Genomic DNA, 20,147 nt, shown 5'->3' on the forward strand with positions numbered 1-20,147 from the left:
CAGTGTCCCTAATTTGCTGGGAAGTGGCGGTGCGGTCCCCTACGGCACTGCGTAGGATCCTACGGTCTTGGCGTGCATCCGTGCGTCGCTGCGGTCCGGTCCCAGGTCGACGGGCACGTGCACCTTCCGCCGACCACTGGCGACAACATCGATGTACTGTGGAGACCTCACGCCCCACGTGTTGAGCAATTCGGCGGTACGTCCACCCGGCCTCCCGCATGCCCACTATACGCCCTCGCTCAAAGTCCGTCAACTGCACATACGGTTCACGTCCACGCTGTCGCGGCATGCTACCAGTGTTAAAGACTGCGATGGAGCCCCGTATGCCACGGCCAACTGGCTGACACTGACGGCGGCGGTGCACAAATGCTGCGCAGCTAGCGCCATTCGACGGCCAACACCGCGGTTCCTGGAGTGTCCGCTGTGCCGTGCGTGTGATCATTGCTTGTACAGCCCTCTCGCAGTGTCCGGAACAAGTATGGTGGGTCTGACACACCGGTGTCAATGTGTTCTTTTTTCCATTTCCAGGAGTGTATTATTTGAAATTGGTTCATTTATAGCTCTGTAAATTAACTGAACAAACTGATTATTAGAACAAAATAAAATGTATAGTCTCATGTACTCCCTTGGTTTGACTTGGTCATTGCTCTATTACAAATTTAAGCAAAAGTACTCATATAAAGTCGACTTGCCCATCTGATACTCAATTATTTGGTCAGTTCTTGACCAAAATCTTCACACATCTGTTGTTAAAGCCAGTACCAAAAACACAGGAACCAGTAAAGATCAACAAGTGAACAGTGTTACTGGCGCTTTTTAATAGTAGTTAAATTGCAGTCACTGGGTGTCAGAAAATCATAGAGCAGACAGCTTTGTTGCTGCCATTGTCCCTTTGCAGCCATGGAACTTCCTCATATGTGGCTTCTATCAGCATCGGCATTCTTACAGCTTCTCTCTCCTTTTTCTACATCTATAACATATTGTATACAAAAGATTTATATCAAAATCCATTATCACATTTTCATATTGTTAGGCACTGACTGTTCACTAGTGACTAAGCTTGTGCAACTGTTTTCCTTATGCTACCAACCACTCAACTTTGGGAAGTCACAAGTGCAAGAAAAATGTGCAGGGGGGCGGGAGGGGGGGGGGGAGTTGAAGTGTGTTACCAAATTCAACATTTAAACCCTATTTCTTGAAATTTTGTATGTAAGCTTTCACCTGGTTTGCTTCTATGTTCAGTCATCTCCCATTTTAGTTTCTCAGAATTCCAATGTCGCTTTCACCATGGGTGCAACAAATCTGTGATCACTCATACTGCACTTCTTTCTATGCCTTCGAAGTCCCAAGTTAGTCTTCTTTGGTACAAGTGCCTCATTATTGAGCTATTTTCTAGGCTGGGTAGAACAAGTATTTTGTATGCAATTTCCTTTGTAGAAGGGTTCATTTGTCTAGTATCCTAACTATGACTGAATATATATGATTGTTCCTTTTCATAACCCTACAGATTGTTATGATCAGGTATTTAAACAAACTGCCTGATTCCAATTGGCTCATTGATAGTTTAGTTGTAGGGTACTTTGTTTAATTTTGTTAAATTCACAATTTAACATGTGTTAAACATTTAAAGCAGGTTGCCAATATTTCCATCACTTGAAAATCGTACCAAGATCTGATGGAATATTTGTGCAGCCCCTTCAGAGAGTACTTCCTTGTAGGTAACTGCATCATCTTCAAAAAGCCTGAGATTACTGCAAATATTTGCTACATAGTCATTAATATACAGTATGAATAACAGGGGCCCAAAACACTTTCCTGAAGCAACACATAACATTACTACATCTGTGAATGACTCTCCAGCCAAGATAAAATGCTGTGTCCTCCCTACTAAGAACTCTTCAACCAAATTACAAATTTCACTCGATGCACTAGATGATCATACTTTCTACTATAGATGTGGTAATGAGTCAAATGCTGTATGGAATTCAGTAAATATTGCACCTACCTGACTGCCTAGAACCCTGGCTTCCAGGATATCATCTGAGAAAAGCATGACTTGGGTTTCACAGGATCGAAGAGTTTTTAATTCATCCAGGATGGCATGTAGACACCTAATTATTTTTCAGCTCAGAATATGCTCTAGGATTCCACAAAAGGTAAATGTCTGCAATGCTGGGTGGTAGTTTTGTGGATCTCTTCTACTACCCTTCTTGTAGATGGCTGTGATTTATACTTTCTTCCAACAATTGACCACACTTTTATATTTGAGGGCTCTAAGGTGTATCATTAAAAGAGACTAACTCAGCCACAATCTCTATGTAGAACTAATATGGGTTCCACTGGGCCCTGGAACTATGTTCGGTTTCAGCTGTTTCTCAGTGCCATTGAGAATTTATACTTCAAACAATGGAAAGTCCATGTTGGAAAGTCAACTGTTATGAAAAGGATAGGTTGGAATTCACCATAAAGATGACATGTGAGTTGCAGACTGGCACAATGAAAACACTGTTATACACTAAGCTTTTGGCCAAAGCCTTCTTCAGAAAAGAAAGGAAAACACACACACACACACACACACACGCACACACACACAAGCAGACATGCCTTATGCACATATGGCTGCTATCTCCAGCCACCCTAGCCAGACTGCAATAGTATGCTGTATACAAATGAATTCAGAAACCTTACTGAGTGTACCACAGTGGCTAAAAGTGCACAAGATCAGACTGGGGGAGAATAGGGGAGGTAATTTTTCATGTTCTTTTCAAAGAAACCATTCCAACATCTACCATAAGAAATTTTGGGAAACCACAGAAAACAAAACTAGAGGGCCAAACTCGGATTTGATCCACCACCTTCCTGAATGTGAGTTGAGTCTTACCACTGTGCTGCCTCACTTGGTGTGTTCCCATTAGAGGTGTAGATATTTTGATGATGTGACAGTCTTTAAAAATTAGAATACTGGAATGTGTAGTAAGTTCGTGCATGGAGAATTCTGATGTACCTGACCATACATTAAATAATTGCTGGGCAGTATTTATCTTTGCAAGATGTAATTTTTAGTACTCCTAAGAGACTTACTAAAATATACATGAAGTTATACTAACTTTTGGAACTATTACTTCATTCCTCAAGGAGGATAAAAAGGGAGGTAAAAAACAAAGGACAACTCACTCAGACTTCAGGATGAAAGGAACCTGCATATTGAGGGGACTAGAGGAGACAAAACTTTGTCTACAGATGGCTCGCACTCATGCTGTGGTCTTAGAGAGCTGCCCTTTCTTTTTAAGCTTCTTCAACCAACTGTCTTCCCACTGAGGGATGCACTCCTGAATGTGAGTTGAGTCTTACCACTGTGCTGCCTCACTTGGTGTGTTCCCATTAGAGGTGTAGATATTTTGATGATGTGACAGTCTTTAAAAATTAGAATACTGGAATGTGTAGTAAGTTCGTGCATGGAGAATTCTGATGTACCTGACCATACATTAAATAATTGCTGGGCAGTATTTATCTTTGCAAGATGTAATTTTTAGTACTCCTAAGAGACTTACTAAAATATACATGAAGTTATACTAACTTTTGGAACTATTACTTCATTCCTCAAGGAGGATAAAAAGGGAGGTAAAAAACAAAGGACAACTCACTCAGACTTCAGGATGAAAGGAACCTGCATATTGAGGGGACTAGAGGAGACAAAACTTTGTCTACAGATGGCTCGCACTCATGCTGTGGTCTTAGAGAGCTGCCCTTTCTTTTTAAGCTTCTTCAACCAACTGTCTTCCCACTGAGGGATGCACTATTAGTTCCAAAAGCTAGGCTAGTGTAGCATACTTTTATACGTTGTAAATGGACCGCCAAAAGTCGTCGTAGATATCTTTTGCTAATTGCTGTAATCGCACTATTTCACTCCCATTTACGGAGCTTGTTAGCACTTGATGTTAGGTTGGCGCCATTACAAAATATTGTATTGTAGTAATCGCTGCTGCTTGCTGGATCGCTGCGGTGTCTCGTTGCTGATGCTGGCTCTAAATTTGTGTTGTCTAGGGTAAACACATGAGGTTCCGTGTTTTTCATGTGCTTTTGATGATAAAGAACGAGCGAAACCAACACATATGTAAACATCAAACATTTATTCCTTTAGTGGCCATATTAATTCCACTGTCCACCAAAGACCATAACACAACACAAAGTAGTACTTCCTTTACATGTTCTTTGACTTGTTTTGCCAAACAATAACACAGAAACACACTTCACCAAAGTGACATTCCGACTGCCCCCCTGCCTCCGACTGCTCTGTATTTATAACATTGTCAAAGAACTACTAAAAAGAGATATAGTTTATGAGTCACATGTACATCTGTTATCATAATTTGTGCAGAAAAGTTATTAAATTGCATCGAGTGACATAATTTAACATGTTATTAAAATGACAGACAGATTTGTTGACTTGACAGAATAATTCTTTGTTATAAAAAGGTAGTTTTTTAGAAGTTTGTCAATTGACTTCTCTAATTTGCATAAATAAGTAAGTAACATGAATTATGAAGAATTACATTGGTTTTCGTCTAAAATAGGATTGATTACGTGAATACTGAGTGAAAACGCTCCTAGTGAACAAATAGGTTTCACTGGGTGATTTTTATTTAAGGAGATCCAAAATACCTATGTTGGCCACTATTTTTCGTACTTCATATTAATTATTTAAGATGAACTTAGTGTTTTTACATGATGACATTTGCTGTATCAGTGATCAAGTGATATTAACTTTTGTATGGGTCAGTTATTCAGTATAATTTAATGGGTTGACTGTTTATGGAGACATGTTGTGCAATCATTGTTAACATACACAATAACTTTTCTATAATCATAAATACTCGTTAAACTGGTTGAATTTGGAAAGGATCGCATACTTCATTAAAGTAAAGCCTTTAATATGTTCCGTTACAATACCCCCCTCGGGTAATATCATTTACAGAATGTTAATGATATTAGCCGACTAGTACAAATGTGTCAATTACTATGCATAATGTGTATGTATACAACAACCGTTACACCGTTTCAAAATGACTTTTTCCTGAAAATATTTTAGTTGTGTTGTTTCAAATGCACTTTGTGTTATGTCAATCAGTATGACAGCATAATAAAAATATTTAGTAATACATGAAAGTAAAAAAAAAAAATGTTAATCTTTGCTCCCAGTGAGCCACATGGAAAATGATCAAAAAACAGACACAAATATATCACATGCGATTTTAAGATATATAAAAAATATATATGTAAATTATTTCAAAGTCAGCTCTCATTGAGTCACAGATTAGTCAAGATAATAGAAGGAACATAAATATATTACATAGATGGACAGGTCAGATGTCCATAGCAAAATTTTGCAACTGTCTGCTCGTTTTGAGCCACATAAAGGAAATGAAAACAAAGAACATAATTATAAGTATGGACATGATATATAAACACAAACACTAGAGAAGTCACATGTATGAATATAATATGCATTAAAAAAAAAAGAAAATATAAAAAAAACTTGTCTCCCATTGAGACACAGTCAAGATAGTACAAGAACATATTAATACCAAAATTGCACACTTAATTTGGTCACAACATAACACAAACATCAAACTTGGTAAACATCTGATTGGCTGTAGAAAATTGTACACAAATCTTATGCCTAAGAAAAGAATAGTAACAAAATGATGGGTCTTGCACAACAATTTTTACATTGTCTTTTATATTTGGTGCAAGTATGTCCCATATTCAACAATACAACAAGAAAGTAATAAATGTTTGTCACCTTCTTGCCCATTGCAAGTAAAGAGGATATCACAATATTTAATATTCAATAGTGACAATAAAAATATAAAAACATTCTCTCAGAGATCCAGGGTCTGTAGCATGAGTGGTAGTTGCTACTTGACACATCCAGTAAAAATCTTTGCTGATCACATGCTTTATGGAAAATGGGTAAGTAACTGTATTTAAACAGGGAAATGTGCTTAATCATGTTTATATGGTTTCAATTCAGTGATGTTTCTTAATCCAAATAACCTTCTTGATCTGGGAAAGATAAGTCTATACGCATTTGGATGTGGGCTTTCTTTTATTTCAAATGGACTAATGTCAATGTTTACTTTAACATATAGACAACCTAGCTCAACATCTTTGTCTATTTCAGTATTTTCAAACAATAGATCATTTTCAATTCCTTTAGTTCCTAAGTCTAATGTCTTTTTCCTACGCTTAGACACATCCCTCTCTGTTTGCAAAGCATTGACATTTAAACATAAACCTTTGTTTTCATCTGTTCCTTTTAACACTGTGTTGTCACTTAACAACCTACTGTTTTCACCCCCTTTTTTATAAAGTCCACTACGGATTCTTGTCCACCATGTAGGATACAAGGTTGCACTTACCTTTGCTAATTCTTTCCAAAAGACATCTTTGTTTATACAGTTTCCATAGTTGTTCCACAAAACTTCTAAAAACTTTTCCCCTTTTTCTTGAAAACACACATTTACATTCCATCCCTTTATATTTTCTTTAATATTACTCTTATTACCATTCTCATAGATTAGCATTTCATAGTTCCCAATAGGCAATAGCTTGTCCTCAGATACACATTCCCTAGTCTGCATTTCACTTAAATTAACCTCATTATTACCCATGTTCGTCACATCACTTACCTTTATCTCATCATCACTTTTCAATTCTACAAATACTTTTATTTCTTCCTCTACACTCTCATCAATAACATCACTTGATTTAGGATCATTATTTAAATGTCCCTCTATTACTTCTTCCTCCTCCTCCACAACAATCTCATCTTCAGTTTCCCCCCTATGTATCTGAATCTCAGCAATTGAGTCTTTGGCTCCATTAAACACTTCGTCATCCCCCTTCATATCAAATAAACCCCCCAAAATAGATTCTATTTGTGGTGTGTCTGACTTGTTATTCACACCAGTATCTTTTTCAACCCAACTATGGAACTCTGCAATACCTTCAACTTCTGCACTTTCACTATCTACCTGTGCTTGAACACAGTTTTTATTAACTGTATCACTTTTACTCATAGTATCCCAAAACCTTTTATTAAATTCTAATTTATTCATTCTAACAACATCAGTATTTTCATGGTATTTACTCTTTACATTGTATCCTCTCCTTTTCCAGTTTCGGTTATGTGTTGTCCTGTCATAATATTGTCTAGCCCCAAAACTACGGACATCTAGTGGGACTGTCCACCGTTTCCCGGCTGGTTTCCTCGGTCTGTCCGTTTGTAGCTGTCGTTTTGTTCACTAGTTTCAACAAACCCCCTTCTATCTTGTTCTCTTCCCCAATACCTATTTCTATCATTCCTGTTATCTCTCCTCCATCCTCCCTCCTGCGTATTGTTTCTGAAATCATTTTCATATCTCCTATCTCCCCTATTTGGAGCATTATTTCCAGAATTTTCAAAGTCTCTCCTCCAATAATAATCTCTATTTACATTCCTGTTCCACCCCCCATACTGGTTGTTGCCAGAGCCAAAACTTTGGTTATTTTCTCTTTCCAAGGCCCTATCTAATCTATCTACAAATTTCAGGAACTCTTCCATTGAATCGTCTGGTCCATGGACCAATTCCCACTGCAGTCTCTCTGGTAATCTTCTTTTTAAAACATCAATTTGTGTCATAATATCAAAAGAGTTATTTAAATGAGCAAGTTTTTTCAGTTGATCTCTGCAAAATTTTTGCATTCCCCCTACTTTCCCTCTATACACTGGTCCATTTAGAAATTCTGACTTTAATCTGGCTTGTATGGACTGTGACCAAAATTTACAAATAAATTTGGCTTCAAACTCTTCAAACGTATTCCAAGAATCATTATTCTCATTTGCCCAGGATAGGGCCTCCCCTTCTAGAAACCGTTTTACTAACTTAATTTTTATGTTGTCTGACATTCCTACAACAAACATATCCTTACATTGGTGAATAAAGTCAATAGGGTGCAGATTTTCACCAGGAAAGCATTTCACTTGGATGTGCCCATACATTGTATTTTGATTGTAAAACATTTGTTTTGACATTAATGCATCTTCCAATTGTGTATATTTAGTGTGTATATTTTCTACTTTTGTATCTACATTAGTGGTGTACAGGTTGTATTCTTGTTTAAGGTTTTCTGATGTTTTGTCTATTCTCTGATCTAATCTTTCAACTTCAGTATCTACTCTGTTGTAGATGACAGCAATGCTGTCTGTGTTCGCTTGTATGTTTTCATTTAAATTTTCAACTTTAACTTGAAATTCTTTTCTGAAGTGTATCAACTGTTCGCTAGTGTTCTTACTGAGGGTAGTTTTAATTTCCTCACACTTCTCATTGAGATGAGTACTTAATAGATCAAAATCCAAACTTAACTTATCCAGTCTATCTGTGTTTTCTTTAAGTTTCAAACTTACTTGTTCATTTGATTGTTTAAAATCCAAACGTAACTTATCCAGTCTATCTGTGCTTTCTTCACTTGATTGTTTGAGTTGCGAGCTTATTTGAGTTGCAAACTCTGCTAGCCACTCTGTTAAGTTTAATTGTTCACCACCCCCTGGTTCAATTTTTACATTTCCTACGATCTCATCACTCTTAGGTAGAGACATGTTCACTAATAATTTTGTAAATGACAACAACAACAAAATACATTGCTTTATGGCTATGCTATGATGTCGTGGTCGGTGTTCTTGTTGGCTTTCTTCACTTATATTCGGTTTTATTGAAGCTGAAGTCTTGATTGATGAATTCCATTGACATAATCCAGACGTTAATCTTCCGAGCGGTGTGATGATAGTTTTTCGTAGTCGCACAAACACACTTTATTTATTTATTTTTGACATATTTTCACTGTTGCCACAATGCACAAATAAAATTTTTTTGGAGTGCTAAGCACTTACGAAATTTATCGCTGCACTATTATCATCGATGCACTTAAAGATCCCGGATGAGCCCCCACTTTTGTAAATGGTCCACCTCAAGTCGTCGTAGATATCTTTTGCTAATTGCTGTAATCGCACTATTTCACTCCCATTTACGGAGCTTGTTAGCACTTGATGTTAGGTTGGCGCCATTACAAAATATTGTATTGTAGTAATCGCTGCTGCTTGCTGGATCGCTGCGGTGTCTCGTTGCTGATGCTGGCTCTAAATTTGTGTTGTCTAGGGTAAACACATGAGGTTCCGTGTTTTTCATGTGCTTTTGATGATAAAGAACGAGCGAAACCAACACATATGTAAACATCAAACATTTATTCCTTTAGTGGCCATATTAATTCCACTGTCCACCAAAGACCATAACACAACACAAAGTAGTACTTCCTTTACATGTTCTTTGACTTGTTTTGCCAAACAATAACACAGAAACACACTTCACCAAAGTGACATTCCGACTGCCCCCCTGCCTCCGACTGCTCTGTATTTATAACATTGTCAAAGAACTACTAAAAAGAGATATAGTTTATGAGTCACATGTACATCTGTTATCATAATTTGTGCAGAAAAGTTATTAAATTGCATCGAGTGACATAATTTAACATGTTATTAAAATGACAGACAGATTTGTTGACTTGACAGAATAATTCTTTGTTATAAAAAGGTAGTTTTTTAGAAGTTTGTCAATTGACTTCTCTAATTTGCATAAATAAGTAAGTAACATGAATTATGAAGAATTACATTGGTTTTCGTCTAAAATAGGATTGATTACGTGAATACTGAGTGAAAACGCTCCTAGTGAACAAATAGGTTTCACTGGGTGATTTTTATTTAAGGAGATCCAAAATACCTATGTTGGCCACTATTTTTCGTACTTCATATTAATTATTTAAGATGAACTTAGTGTTTTTACATGATGACATTTGCTGTATCAGTGATCAAGTGATATTAACTTTTGTATGGGTCAGTTATTCAGTATAATTTAATGGGTTGACTGTTTATGGAGACATGTTGTGCAATCATTGTTAACATACACAATAACTTTTCTATAATCATAAATACTCGTTAAACTGGTTGAATTTGGAAAGGATCGCATACTTCATTAAAGTAAAGCCTTTAATATGTTCCGTTACAACGTGTTCGTCATTACTAATACACTTTTCACATCCTGAATGTAAGTGCTGGCCAGTTATTATGTCTCGTAATTTATTAGAAATAGTATATCTTTTAGTCTATAGCCACAGTTCTTTTATTTTGCCAACTGGCTACCAGTTTAAGTACACAGAACCATCCTCAGGCCATTCCCTAGTGCACAGGTGTCATGTTCACTTCCGAGGTAGGTGTTTCATATTTAACACTCCTACTATACTTGGGAAGTGAGCATGATGACTGCATGTCAGCAGTTGGTCTGAGAATTGTTCTGTGTACTGAAAAGGATTGTTCTGTGCACTAAAAATGGTAGCCAGTGTGCAAAACAGTATGTTGAGAATATGTCATAATTTATTAATTTAAATATCTCAGATAGGCCATCCTCTGCTGCATCCCAATGAAAAAATTGTAAATATGAAATACATTAATGATCAACCTGTGCACCAATACAGCTTCTTTCTATGAAAATACCTCCTGTCTGTTGACATAAACTAACCGTGAAAGGAAGTCACTACCATTTGAGATTGATGGTTACTGCCACCAGCAAATCTGAGTAACATACACTGAGCTAAAATCAGAAAAATCTATTCTGTTCAGTTTACAATCATGAAAGTCTGAATAATATGAAAAGAGAAATTTTATAATGCTCAGCAGATTTTTTTTTTGTAAAAATCAATTTAATATGAAAAATACATTGTTTATTTACATATATTTCCCTTGAATGTAACATTAAAATCATTAAATATTTGAAATGTCTAATGTTTCCTATTAGTTCATAAGCAAAATTCTCAGAAGAAGTTTGCATATATAACCTGTCTTAGAAGTTGTACATTTCATTCTATTGGCTAGTTATATTATATGAAATAAGATTTCAGTAGTATATAAATATATTCCTGAGAAGTTGAACACTTTCTGTGAGATTCAGTGCTGCAGTATATGCTCTTTGATTGACTTCTCACAAAATTTGTCATTTGTGTATTCACAAGTGCAGGTGCACACACAAAATTATGCTGGTGTATTTTCAAATCAGGAGCCAGATCTACTGCTGTTTATAGTGCCTGGACCTATAAGCATATGTTAAAACACATGTTACTCAGTATATTACAGATTAACATGCTTTCTACAGAATAATCAAAACACATCACTTAACTAACCTTTAATGATCCTATTAACTCTTGTTGTGATGCATTTCCACAAAGAATACATAAAAAAGTGCTCCTAAAATACCTCCAAGGTGGGGACCAGCAATTGGTACCCACCAGTAATTAGCATACCTTAAAAAAAAAAAAAAAAAAAAAAAAAACATTCAGCTAATTCATGATCTCCCAAAACAGCAAATGTAATCAACAGTTATAAAAGCTTATGCATATTTATCCATCCATCTGTGTAAAAAATACATAGACAGCCATAAACATAAAACAGATTAGTGCAAATTTGTTTTTGGTTGGGATCCACCTGCAGAAAACACCATTTTTTCTTCTTTTGCACAGACATGTTTTACTGAAGTTACAGCATTATCAGTGTTATTTTTATTTTTTTTTGTTATTACTACATGCTGTGCTTTTTGTGGTTTTCTATGTTTTGTGTGTTAATTATTTTTCCTTCACAATTTGTCATTTTTTTCTGCCTTCCCCATTAACTTCATTATGGAAAACTGCACTTTTTAAAGTATTACTCTGACAGTGCCATGTTTGCTCAAGGTGGAGCCCATCCAAAAATAAATTTGCTTGTAAGTTAACATGAACACAAATGCTTTGACCTTGAAATGAATAAATTAGTACATATTACATGCATGTGCAAGCTTTCTTGGCGAATTTCATATATGAAGTCTTCACGGGTTGTCAGTCACGAAGCGTCGTTGTCTCGTAAAAAAAGAAATTGAATTCTCAGCTCAAAAATCAGTGATCAGACTATGGGCAATAATAACCACAGTAAAAGAAAGAACAGGAATGAGATTATTGCAAAAAAAAGATAATCAGGTTCAAAGATAGGAATTTGTTGTGCCTGTCATTACTTGCATTGGTTTTCACAGAATTTTTATTCTCTTACTGCTAATCTGGTAGGTTAACCTCTGGATCAAAGAGATCAATTTAACTGTATTTAATTATATTTCTCCTTCTGACTCTTTTCTCCACTTACTGTATTTTTGTTAGGCATTATGTATGTGTCTTTCATCTATTCTTCTTCTTATGTGAACAGATCACAAAATCAACATTCATTGGCCTTTCTTTTAGCATAGTATTCTTTCATGCACAACTAGTAAGTTTTTTTCTGCTGCTCTGTGCATGTCTGTTGTTTAGTCCCTCTCTCCTTTTCCTCAAAATGTCATTAATTTTAATATAGATTACATTATCAAACAAAATACAAAAACCATTAGGCAAAATAAAACAATGGGAAACACGGTATGGTATAACAACAATTAAATAGGATAGATTCTACTCATCACAAAGAGGAGGCACTGAGCAGCAGACAGGCATATTTAAGAGTTGGGTTGGGTTGGGTTGTTTGGGGGAGGAGACCAGACAGTGAGGCCATCGGTCTCATCGGGTTAGGGAAGGATGGGGAAGGAAGTCGGCCATGCTCTTTCAAAGGAACCATCCCAGCATTTGCCTGGAGTGATTTGGGGAAATAGCAGAAAACCTAAATCAGGATGGCCAGACATGGGATTGAACCATTGTCCTCCCAAATGTGAGTCCAGTGTGCTAGCCAATGCGCCACCTCGCTCGATCATATTTAAGGTACATTCAAAAGTAGACTAAGCTAATGGAAAAAGTCTTCCTCAGACATTGAAAAACACACAGACACACACATTCATACACATGCAACTCACATACATGTGGCCACATTCATTCCCAGAGCTCAATCAGGCAGTCAGGCATCAGCACCCTGAGACAACAGTGGTCATGAATGTGTGAGTTGTGCATTTATGAATATGTTTGTGTGCACATATTTCATTCTGGTAAAAATATAGAAAATAAGTAGTTATGGGGATGGTGGAGCAGGATACAAGGCAGGAAGAGAGGCCTTGGATAAAACAGTGTGAGTTGACTTAATGGTTTTAGCAGTTCAAACGAGCGGATACTGGAGGTTAGTGAGTGGGGTGGGGGAGGAGGAGGATACTGCTGAGGTAAAAACATGGAAGAACATCTAGTCAAGGATGTTAAGCAAGTTAGCATCAGGTGTACAATGTTCATACAAGAAGAAAGAGAGCAGATGACATCATTATTGATTAAGATAAGGGGTTTGGCCATTGGACATCTTCACACGTCCGTCCACATCAAACCCACCAACAAGCAACAGTACCTCCATTATGACAGCTGCCACCCATTCCACATCATACGGTCCCTTCCCTACAGCCTAGGTCTTCGTGGCAAACGAATCTGCTCCAGTCCGGAATCCCTGAACCATTACACCAACAACCTGAAAACAGCTTTCGCATCCTGCAACTACCCTCCTGACCTGGTACAGAAGCAAATAACCAGAGCCACTTCCTCATCCCCTCAAACCCAGAACCTCCCACAGAAGAACCACAAAAGTGCCCCACTTGTGACAGGATACTTTCCGGGACTGGATCAGACTCTGAATGTGGCTCTCCAGCAGGGATACGACTTCCTCAAATCCTGCCCTCAAATGAGATCCATCCTTCATGAAATCCTCCCCACTCCACCAAGAGTGTCTTTCCGCCGTCCACCTAACCTTCGTAACCTCTTAGTTCATCCCTATGAAATTCCCAAACCACCTTCCCTACCCTCTGGCTCCTACCCTTGTAACCGCCCCCGGTGTAAAACCTGTCCCATGCACCCTCCCACCACCACCTACTCCAGTCCTGTAACCCGGAAGGTGTACACGATCAAAGCAGAGCCACGTGTGAAAGCACCCATGTGACTTACCAACTGACCTGCCTACACTGTGACGCATTCTATGTGGGAATGACCAGCAACAAACTGTCCATTTGCATGAATGGACACAGGCAGACAGTGTTTGTTGGTAAGGAGGATCACCCTGTGGCTAAACATGCCTTGGTACACAGCCAGCACATCTTGGCACAGTGTTACACCGTCCGGGTTATCTGGATACTTCCCAGTAACACCAACCTGTCAGAACTCCGGAGATGGGAACTTGCCCTTCAGTATATCCCCTCCTCTCGTTATCCGCTAATTTCAAGTTGCTGCCGCTCATACCTCACCTGTCTTTCAACAACATCTTTGCCTCTGTACTTCCGCCTCAACTGACATCTCTGGCCAAACTCTTTGCCTTTACAAATGTCTGCTTGTGTCTGTGTATGTGCGGATGGATATGTGTGTGTGTGCGAGTGTATACCTGTCCTTTTTTCCCCCTAAGGTAAGTCTTTCCGCTCCCGGGATTGGAATGACTCCTTACCCTCTCCCTTAAAACCCACATCCTTTTGTCTTTCCCTCTCCTTCCCTCTTTCTTGATGAAGCAACCGTTGGTTGCGAAAGCTTGAATTTTGTGTGTACATTTGTGTTTGTTTGTGTGTCTATCGACCTGCCAGCACTTTCGTTTGGTAAGGCACATCATCTTTGTTTTTAGATATATTTTTCCCACGGGGAATGATTCCCTCTATTATATTCATATCATTAAATTGAACATATTATGATATGTAAATAACATGAGAACATGAATACTGAGAGAAAAATGTAAATGTGAGTGTAATGTAGTATGTAAATAACTTTCAGGACTTAAAAAATGAGTGAAAAATGTATGCAACATAATTATAAGTATCCCCACTTTGATGTATTAAATTGTAATAAATAGGTTAAATATGGCAAGAAAATAGGTTTAAGTTGACTTATCCTATATTACAAGTACACACTTTGTACAAAATGTAATCCAATAGGACCAAATAAAAAAATCAATCAAATCAGTGAAAAGTATTTTTCATAGAAGTCTGGTATGTTTAGAAGGTATTGTTTTAAGTTAAAGATCAAGGACCATGAATCAATCTTTTTCAAGCCTTCTTACCTTCCAATGACTGACAAAAAAAAACTGTTGCATTACCATCATTATCAAACATTATCTTACACCTCTTGACTGTATTCTGTTGATGCTATGAAGATTATTAAAAGCTACTCGTGTAACATGCATGTGACAGTCTTCACACTGCTGATGAACACTCTGTACTGGAGTTGGAAGCCTAATTTTTAACTCCTTTTGTAATGTAATGTGTGTTGTGAAGCTGTTTTTGTATTTCTTACTAAAATGAGAAATACTGACCTATTACTCTACATGATCAGTTGACAAACTCGGATCCCAGATACTATCAAAACACTTAATTTCCAGATGTGGTTTTTATCTTGAAAAATCATTAAATATCCTGCTCAACACATTAAGCAATCTGCAGGTGCAGTCCATGTGTATCACATTACACTGATTGTACTTTGCTTGCATAAATAAATAATGTACAAACCTGGTTCAAAAATATGTTTCTTCAAACTCTTAAAAAGGTTAATTATTACTGTTCTGAAGTTGAAATAATCAGAAAGTTATGTTGTGTATGCTTTAACAGCCCTGTAATTGAGGATAAGTGATAGAGACCTGGTAGTCTGTAGTGGTAAAGGAATTGTTTATGGCCAATGTAGTGTATCAGAATTGGAGCTTTCATACTGCTGTACTTCAGTCCTTAGCAAATAAAGGTGACAAGGCATAGTAATTTAATATATGTTAAAGAATTGATGTGAGTCCAAATGATATTATTTGTATAAAATAATATTATTGGAAAGCATATTTCATAAATGCCTTTGTTTTTTTTCTATTTTATGTTAGCAGTGCAAGTGATGCAATATGCTAATGACAGAATATTCATTGTTGCAGCCCCACTGTCACAGTTTACACAACAGTCAGCAATCACAAGAAGCTCCTGCCATTCACTGTTGGTAACCTCTGACTCTTGTGGATGGGACAAACGCACTGTAAAAATTTAAAGAAAATGAATGAATTTATGCATCTGTAATGTAGTAGGTCACAGTTTAATACTCACATATGTTTTAATCCACATTCAATTCATACACGTTTACAGAAAATACATAAGCATCTGTGCCAGTGACAAAAATAAATTATATAATATAGAGAAAGTTTTTTTTCTGTTCCAACAAAGCGTATCCACCTGAATGAAATATTAAGAAAAATACCAAAAGACAAAGAAATCCCTGTCAAGTATCATGCCAGAAACATAGAGATTACCTTTGCAAAAATGTTAAGTAGTGCTTGAGTACAGTAAGGCCATAAACATGATGGGTGTCTGTGTACAGGGAGGCGGCATTAAGAATGACAGCAAAAGAGCCAGGTAGTAGTGGGGTTGAGATGGTGGAAGGGTGATGAAGCAAGTAGTTGGTGCCCTTGACACAGGATACTAGGTTTTGGGAAATGAGTTGCAGGTATTGGTCAATTCATTTATTAACCTTAACACATACAAGGATCACAAAGAACTTAACTGAACATGGTGGAACAGCCAAAGATAAAGCTTAGAGTCCAAAGATGAATGCATATCGATGTTGGTGTCAATTTCAACAGTGCAAAATAGCTCCTTCCCCCCCGCCCCCCCTCCCGACCATGGTCACGGTCAGCTCGACAGTGTCGTTGGGGAGCTGTGTGGGTAGATGTCGTGAAGGAAGGTTTGGCCACCGAACCTGGAAGTCGTTAAAGCGAGCCGGGCGTTGTACTGGCTGTGCTGGTCGTGCGGCGGCAGATAGGCCAGCGGTTTGTGGGTGAAGCAGAGCGACGACAACGATGTCTCCGGTGGGTGTGGCGAACACACGAAGCATGTCCAAGTTGACGTCGGGTGGGAGGGGAACACATTTCACCAGGTGGCAGGGAATGGCGGAGGTTGTGTCATGAGCACTTGATGAAGAGAAACACACAACAAACAGTGTATAATCACGCAGTATTATTGAGATGTCGTGGATTATGTCTTGGGGGACAGGCACAAACACCTTGAGCGAGGGCACATTCAAGACAGGGGGGTGTGAGAAACCGAGACAGGGTGAGGCAGGCGACAGTGGAGAGGTCGAAGGGACCAGCGAAGGGCCCGGCGGTGAGGATGTGATCGTAGGTAAGCTCAATGTGGGGAGCATGTGGTCACTCGACAGAGTGCGTGAGACCGGAATAGAGGCCGAGGTCGGAGGAGAGCTTGACGATTGGAGTTGGAAGTCACTCGATCGAGTGTGTAAATCCGATGTGGAGGGAGTGGTCGGAGCGTCGTGAGACACGACAGTGAGTGGCATGGTTGTGGCCTGAAGGGGAGTAGGAGAAGGCTTGACATGAGCAGGCTTACGTCTGTTCGGAGAGACTGTAGCAGCTGAATCTTTGATCTGAATGTCATAGGTGTTGGCTGAGGGCTGGAGAACTCAGTACAGGCCAGTATATGGAGGTTGGAGGGGAGCATGCACAGTGTCATCTCGGAGCATGACGTACTCGCAATTGTCCAGAGATCTCGGGACGTGAACCTCAGGGCGGGAATGGATGGCGGGTGGAGGGATATGGAGGTTGATGAAGTGGCGTCTGACACTGTCCACGAAGGAAGGTAAGTCGGACTGAGGGAGAGAAGCAGAAGAGCTCACAAGTTCACCAGGGAGAACAATGTTCTGGCCGTATACGAAGTCAGCTATTGTGCCTTTGAGGTCTTCCTTATAGATCGCACGAATGCCAAGTAGCACAAGGGGAAGAGCCTCTGTGCATAGAGAGTCGTGGCATCAAAGAGCCGCCTTGAAAGTGTGGTGCCAGCGCTCGACTAGCCCGTTACTCTGCGGGCGATATGCTGTGGTACGGATATGCCAGATGCTGCAAATGTTACAAATCCCATTGTACAGGGCTGACTCAAATTGTCTGCCCTGGTCAGTCGTGATGATAGCTAGACATCCAAAACGTGATACCCATTACTCGACGAAAGCTCAAGCAACAGTTTCTGATGTAATATTGGGGAGGGGGACAGCCTCGACCCAGCGAGTTGTTTGGTCGATAGACAACAGATCATAACGAAAGCCGTTAGAGGGGAAGAGAGGGCCGACAATGTCAATGTGAATATGCTGGAAATGCCTGGGAGGGATTGAAAAGGCGCCGAGGGGGAGTGAAGAGTGCTTGTGTACTTTGCAGCGTTGGCATGTGATGCAGGAGCGTGCCCATTGCTGGCAGTCCTTGTTGACATTTGTCCACACAAAGCACTCCGCTACGAGGCAGGCGGACGCACAAACACCAGGGTGGGCTAAATTATGCAATGCGTTGAAAACAGCTCAACGGAACGTGGTTGGCACGAGGGGGCATAACGTGCCTGTAATGTGATCACACCAGATCACACCTGAAATGCCAGGGAAGGTGGTGCGGATGAAGTGTAGTGAAGAAGTATAGTCTGAAATCAGGTTATGTTTTTCCTCATCGGCGGGTTGGGGTTAGGCAGTTCAGGGAGGTCTAACAGCGAATGGACGGCATCGACTCGTGAAATGAAATCAGCAACTATATTGTCAGCACCCTTTATGTGTCTGACATTGGTGATGAACTGAGATATGAAGTCCATGTATCGGAAACGGCGAGGAGGCGAGTTTGTAATGGCCACAGTCAAGGGTTTGTGGTCCGTTAAAGCATAGAGAGGGCATCCCTCAACGTCAGTCTTAAAATGCTTAATCGTTTCATAGATCACAAGCAATTCCCTGTCAAACGTGGAATATTTCCGTTGTGCATTGGTGAGCTAGCGCGAGAAGAACTGCACAGGCGAAGTTTGGCCGTCGATTGTCTGGCTAAGGACAGTGCCAATGGCAGTATCGCTCACATCTGTGATGATGAAAAGCTGCGCATTGGGATGAGGATGCGCGATGGTGCAGGCCTCAGCAAGAAGATTTTTGAGGGCAGTGAAAGAGTTTGTCATAGCAGGGGTCCATGGAATGGGCTGAGATCCAGAAGTGTTGGTGCCTGCCAAGGCGTTCGTAAGTGGAGCCTGAATCTCTGCAGCCCGAGGTAGATGTTGACGATAATAATTAACCATCCCCAGAAAGCACCAGAGCTCTTTGAATGACGAAGGTCTGGGTAGGTTTAGTATTGTTTGTACTTTCTCAGGGGGCAGTGAAATGCCATTGGCAGAGACCCGAAAACAAAGAAAAGTGACAGCGGGTTGATGTAGCTGCAATTTGTCCTGGTTGGTCTCAATGCCTGCTGCTGTGAGAGTGTTCATAACAGTTTGCACATGTCGAATGTTGTCCTTGATGGAGGAGCTGAACACAAGAATGTCATCAAGATATGCAAAGCAGAATTTTAGGCTGAATAGCACTCCGTTGATGAAGCGTTGCCAGGTCTGGGTTGCGTTTTAAAGACTGAAGGGCATGAATCGAAACTGAAATAACCCGATCAGAGTGGTGATTGCTGTCTTCTCGAGGTCTTCTGGTGCCATGGGTATCTGGTGGTAGGCCCGTTTGCAATCAGTGACAGAGAGTGTGGTCGCACCTGTGAGGGAACTGGTAAAGTCGGCAATGTTGGGTATGGGGTAAGTGTCCATAATTGTTTGTGCGTTTAGTCGACGGTAGTCTCCGCACATGTGCCAGGACCCGTCTTTTCTGTGTGTCATATGTATGGCATAGACCAGCTACTGGCAAAGGGTTCAATGGCACTGGAGCTTAGTAGTTAGGAAATCTGATTTTGAGGTTGGAGAGGCGCTTGGGACAAAGTTGACTGGAGATGGGGGGATCTGGCATGAGGCGAAGCTTGTGAACTGTGCCATTGGTGACGACGGAAATGTTGCCGGCGGCATGGAAGGTGGTTTGTTTACAATATGTAGCGGGCAGGGCAGGCAAGGTGTGTTCGGGGTGTTCAGAGCCACTCGGCAGATCCAACAGGAGCCAGGGTTGTGAAGTGTACCAGGAGTCAACACGACAAGATGGCTGCTGGCCCGAAGCAGTGGCACCATGGTCAGGTGAGCTCAGTAGAGCTCGTGAGCCGTTAGTAAGCCCATTGTCCTAGGGCACAGCCTCTGGCAGCACGGTTGCGGGCAAAATGCTTGGCGCAAGTGCACTGTTTGTGTTGTCAGTGGTGG

At 39.8% G+C, this 20,147-nt stretch overlaps 1 protein-coding gene across 1 annotated transcript in view; it reads right to left on the bottom strand.

Moving 5' to 3' along the window:
- Positions 1-11,055: 11,055 nt before the first annotated feature.
- Positions 11,056-20,147, bottom strand: part of LOC126259713 (aquaporin-9-like) — a 79,272-nt gene continuing 70,180 nt past the window's right edge. The window contains exons 3-4 of the mRNA XM_049956688.1: positions 11,269-11,388; positions 11,056-11,178 (exon numbers count right to left, since the gene is read on the bottom strand). Of these exons, the coding sequence (XP_049812645.1) occupies positions 11,283-11,388 (106 nt within the window). The 3' untranslated portion in view covers positions 11,056-11,178; positions 11,269-11,282. The remainder of the gene's footprint in view (positions 11,179-11,268; positions 11,389-20,147) is intronic.

Source organism: Schistocerca nitens, chromosome 5 (assembly GCF_023898315.1).
Source record: "Schistocerca nitens isolate TAMUIC-IGC-003100 chromosome 5, iqSchNite1.1, whole genome shotgun sequence".
In the NCBI taxonomy this organism is placed as follows: Eukaryota; Metazoa; Arthropoda; class Insecta; order Orthoptera; family Acrididae; genus Schistocerca; species Schistocerca nitens.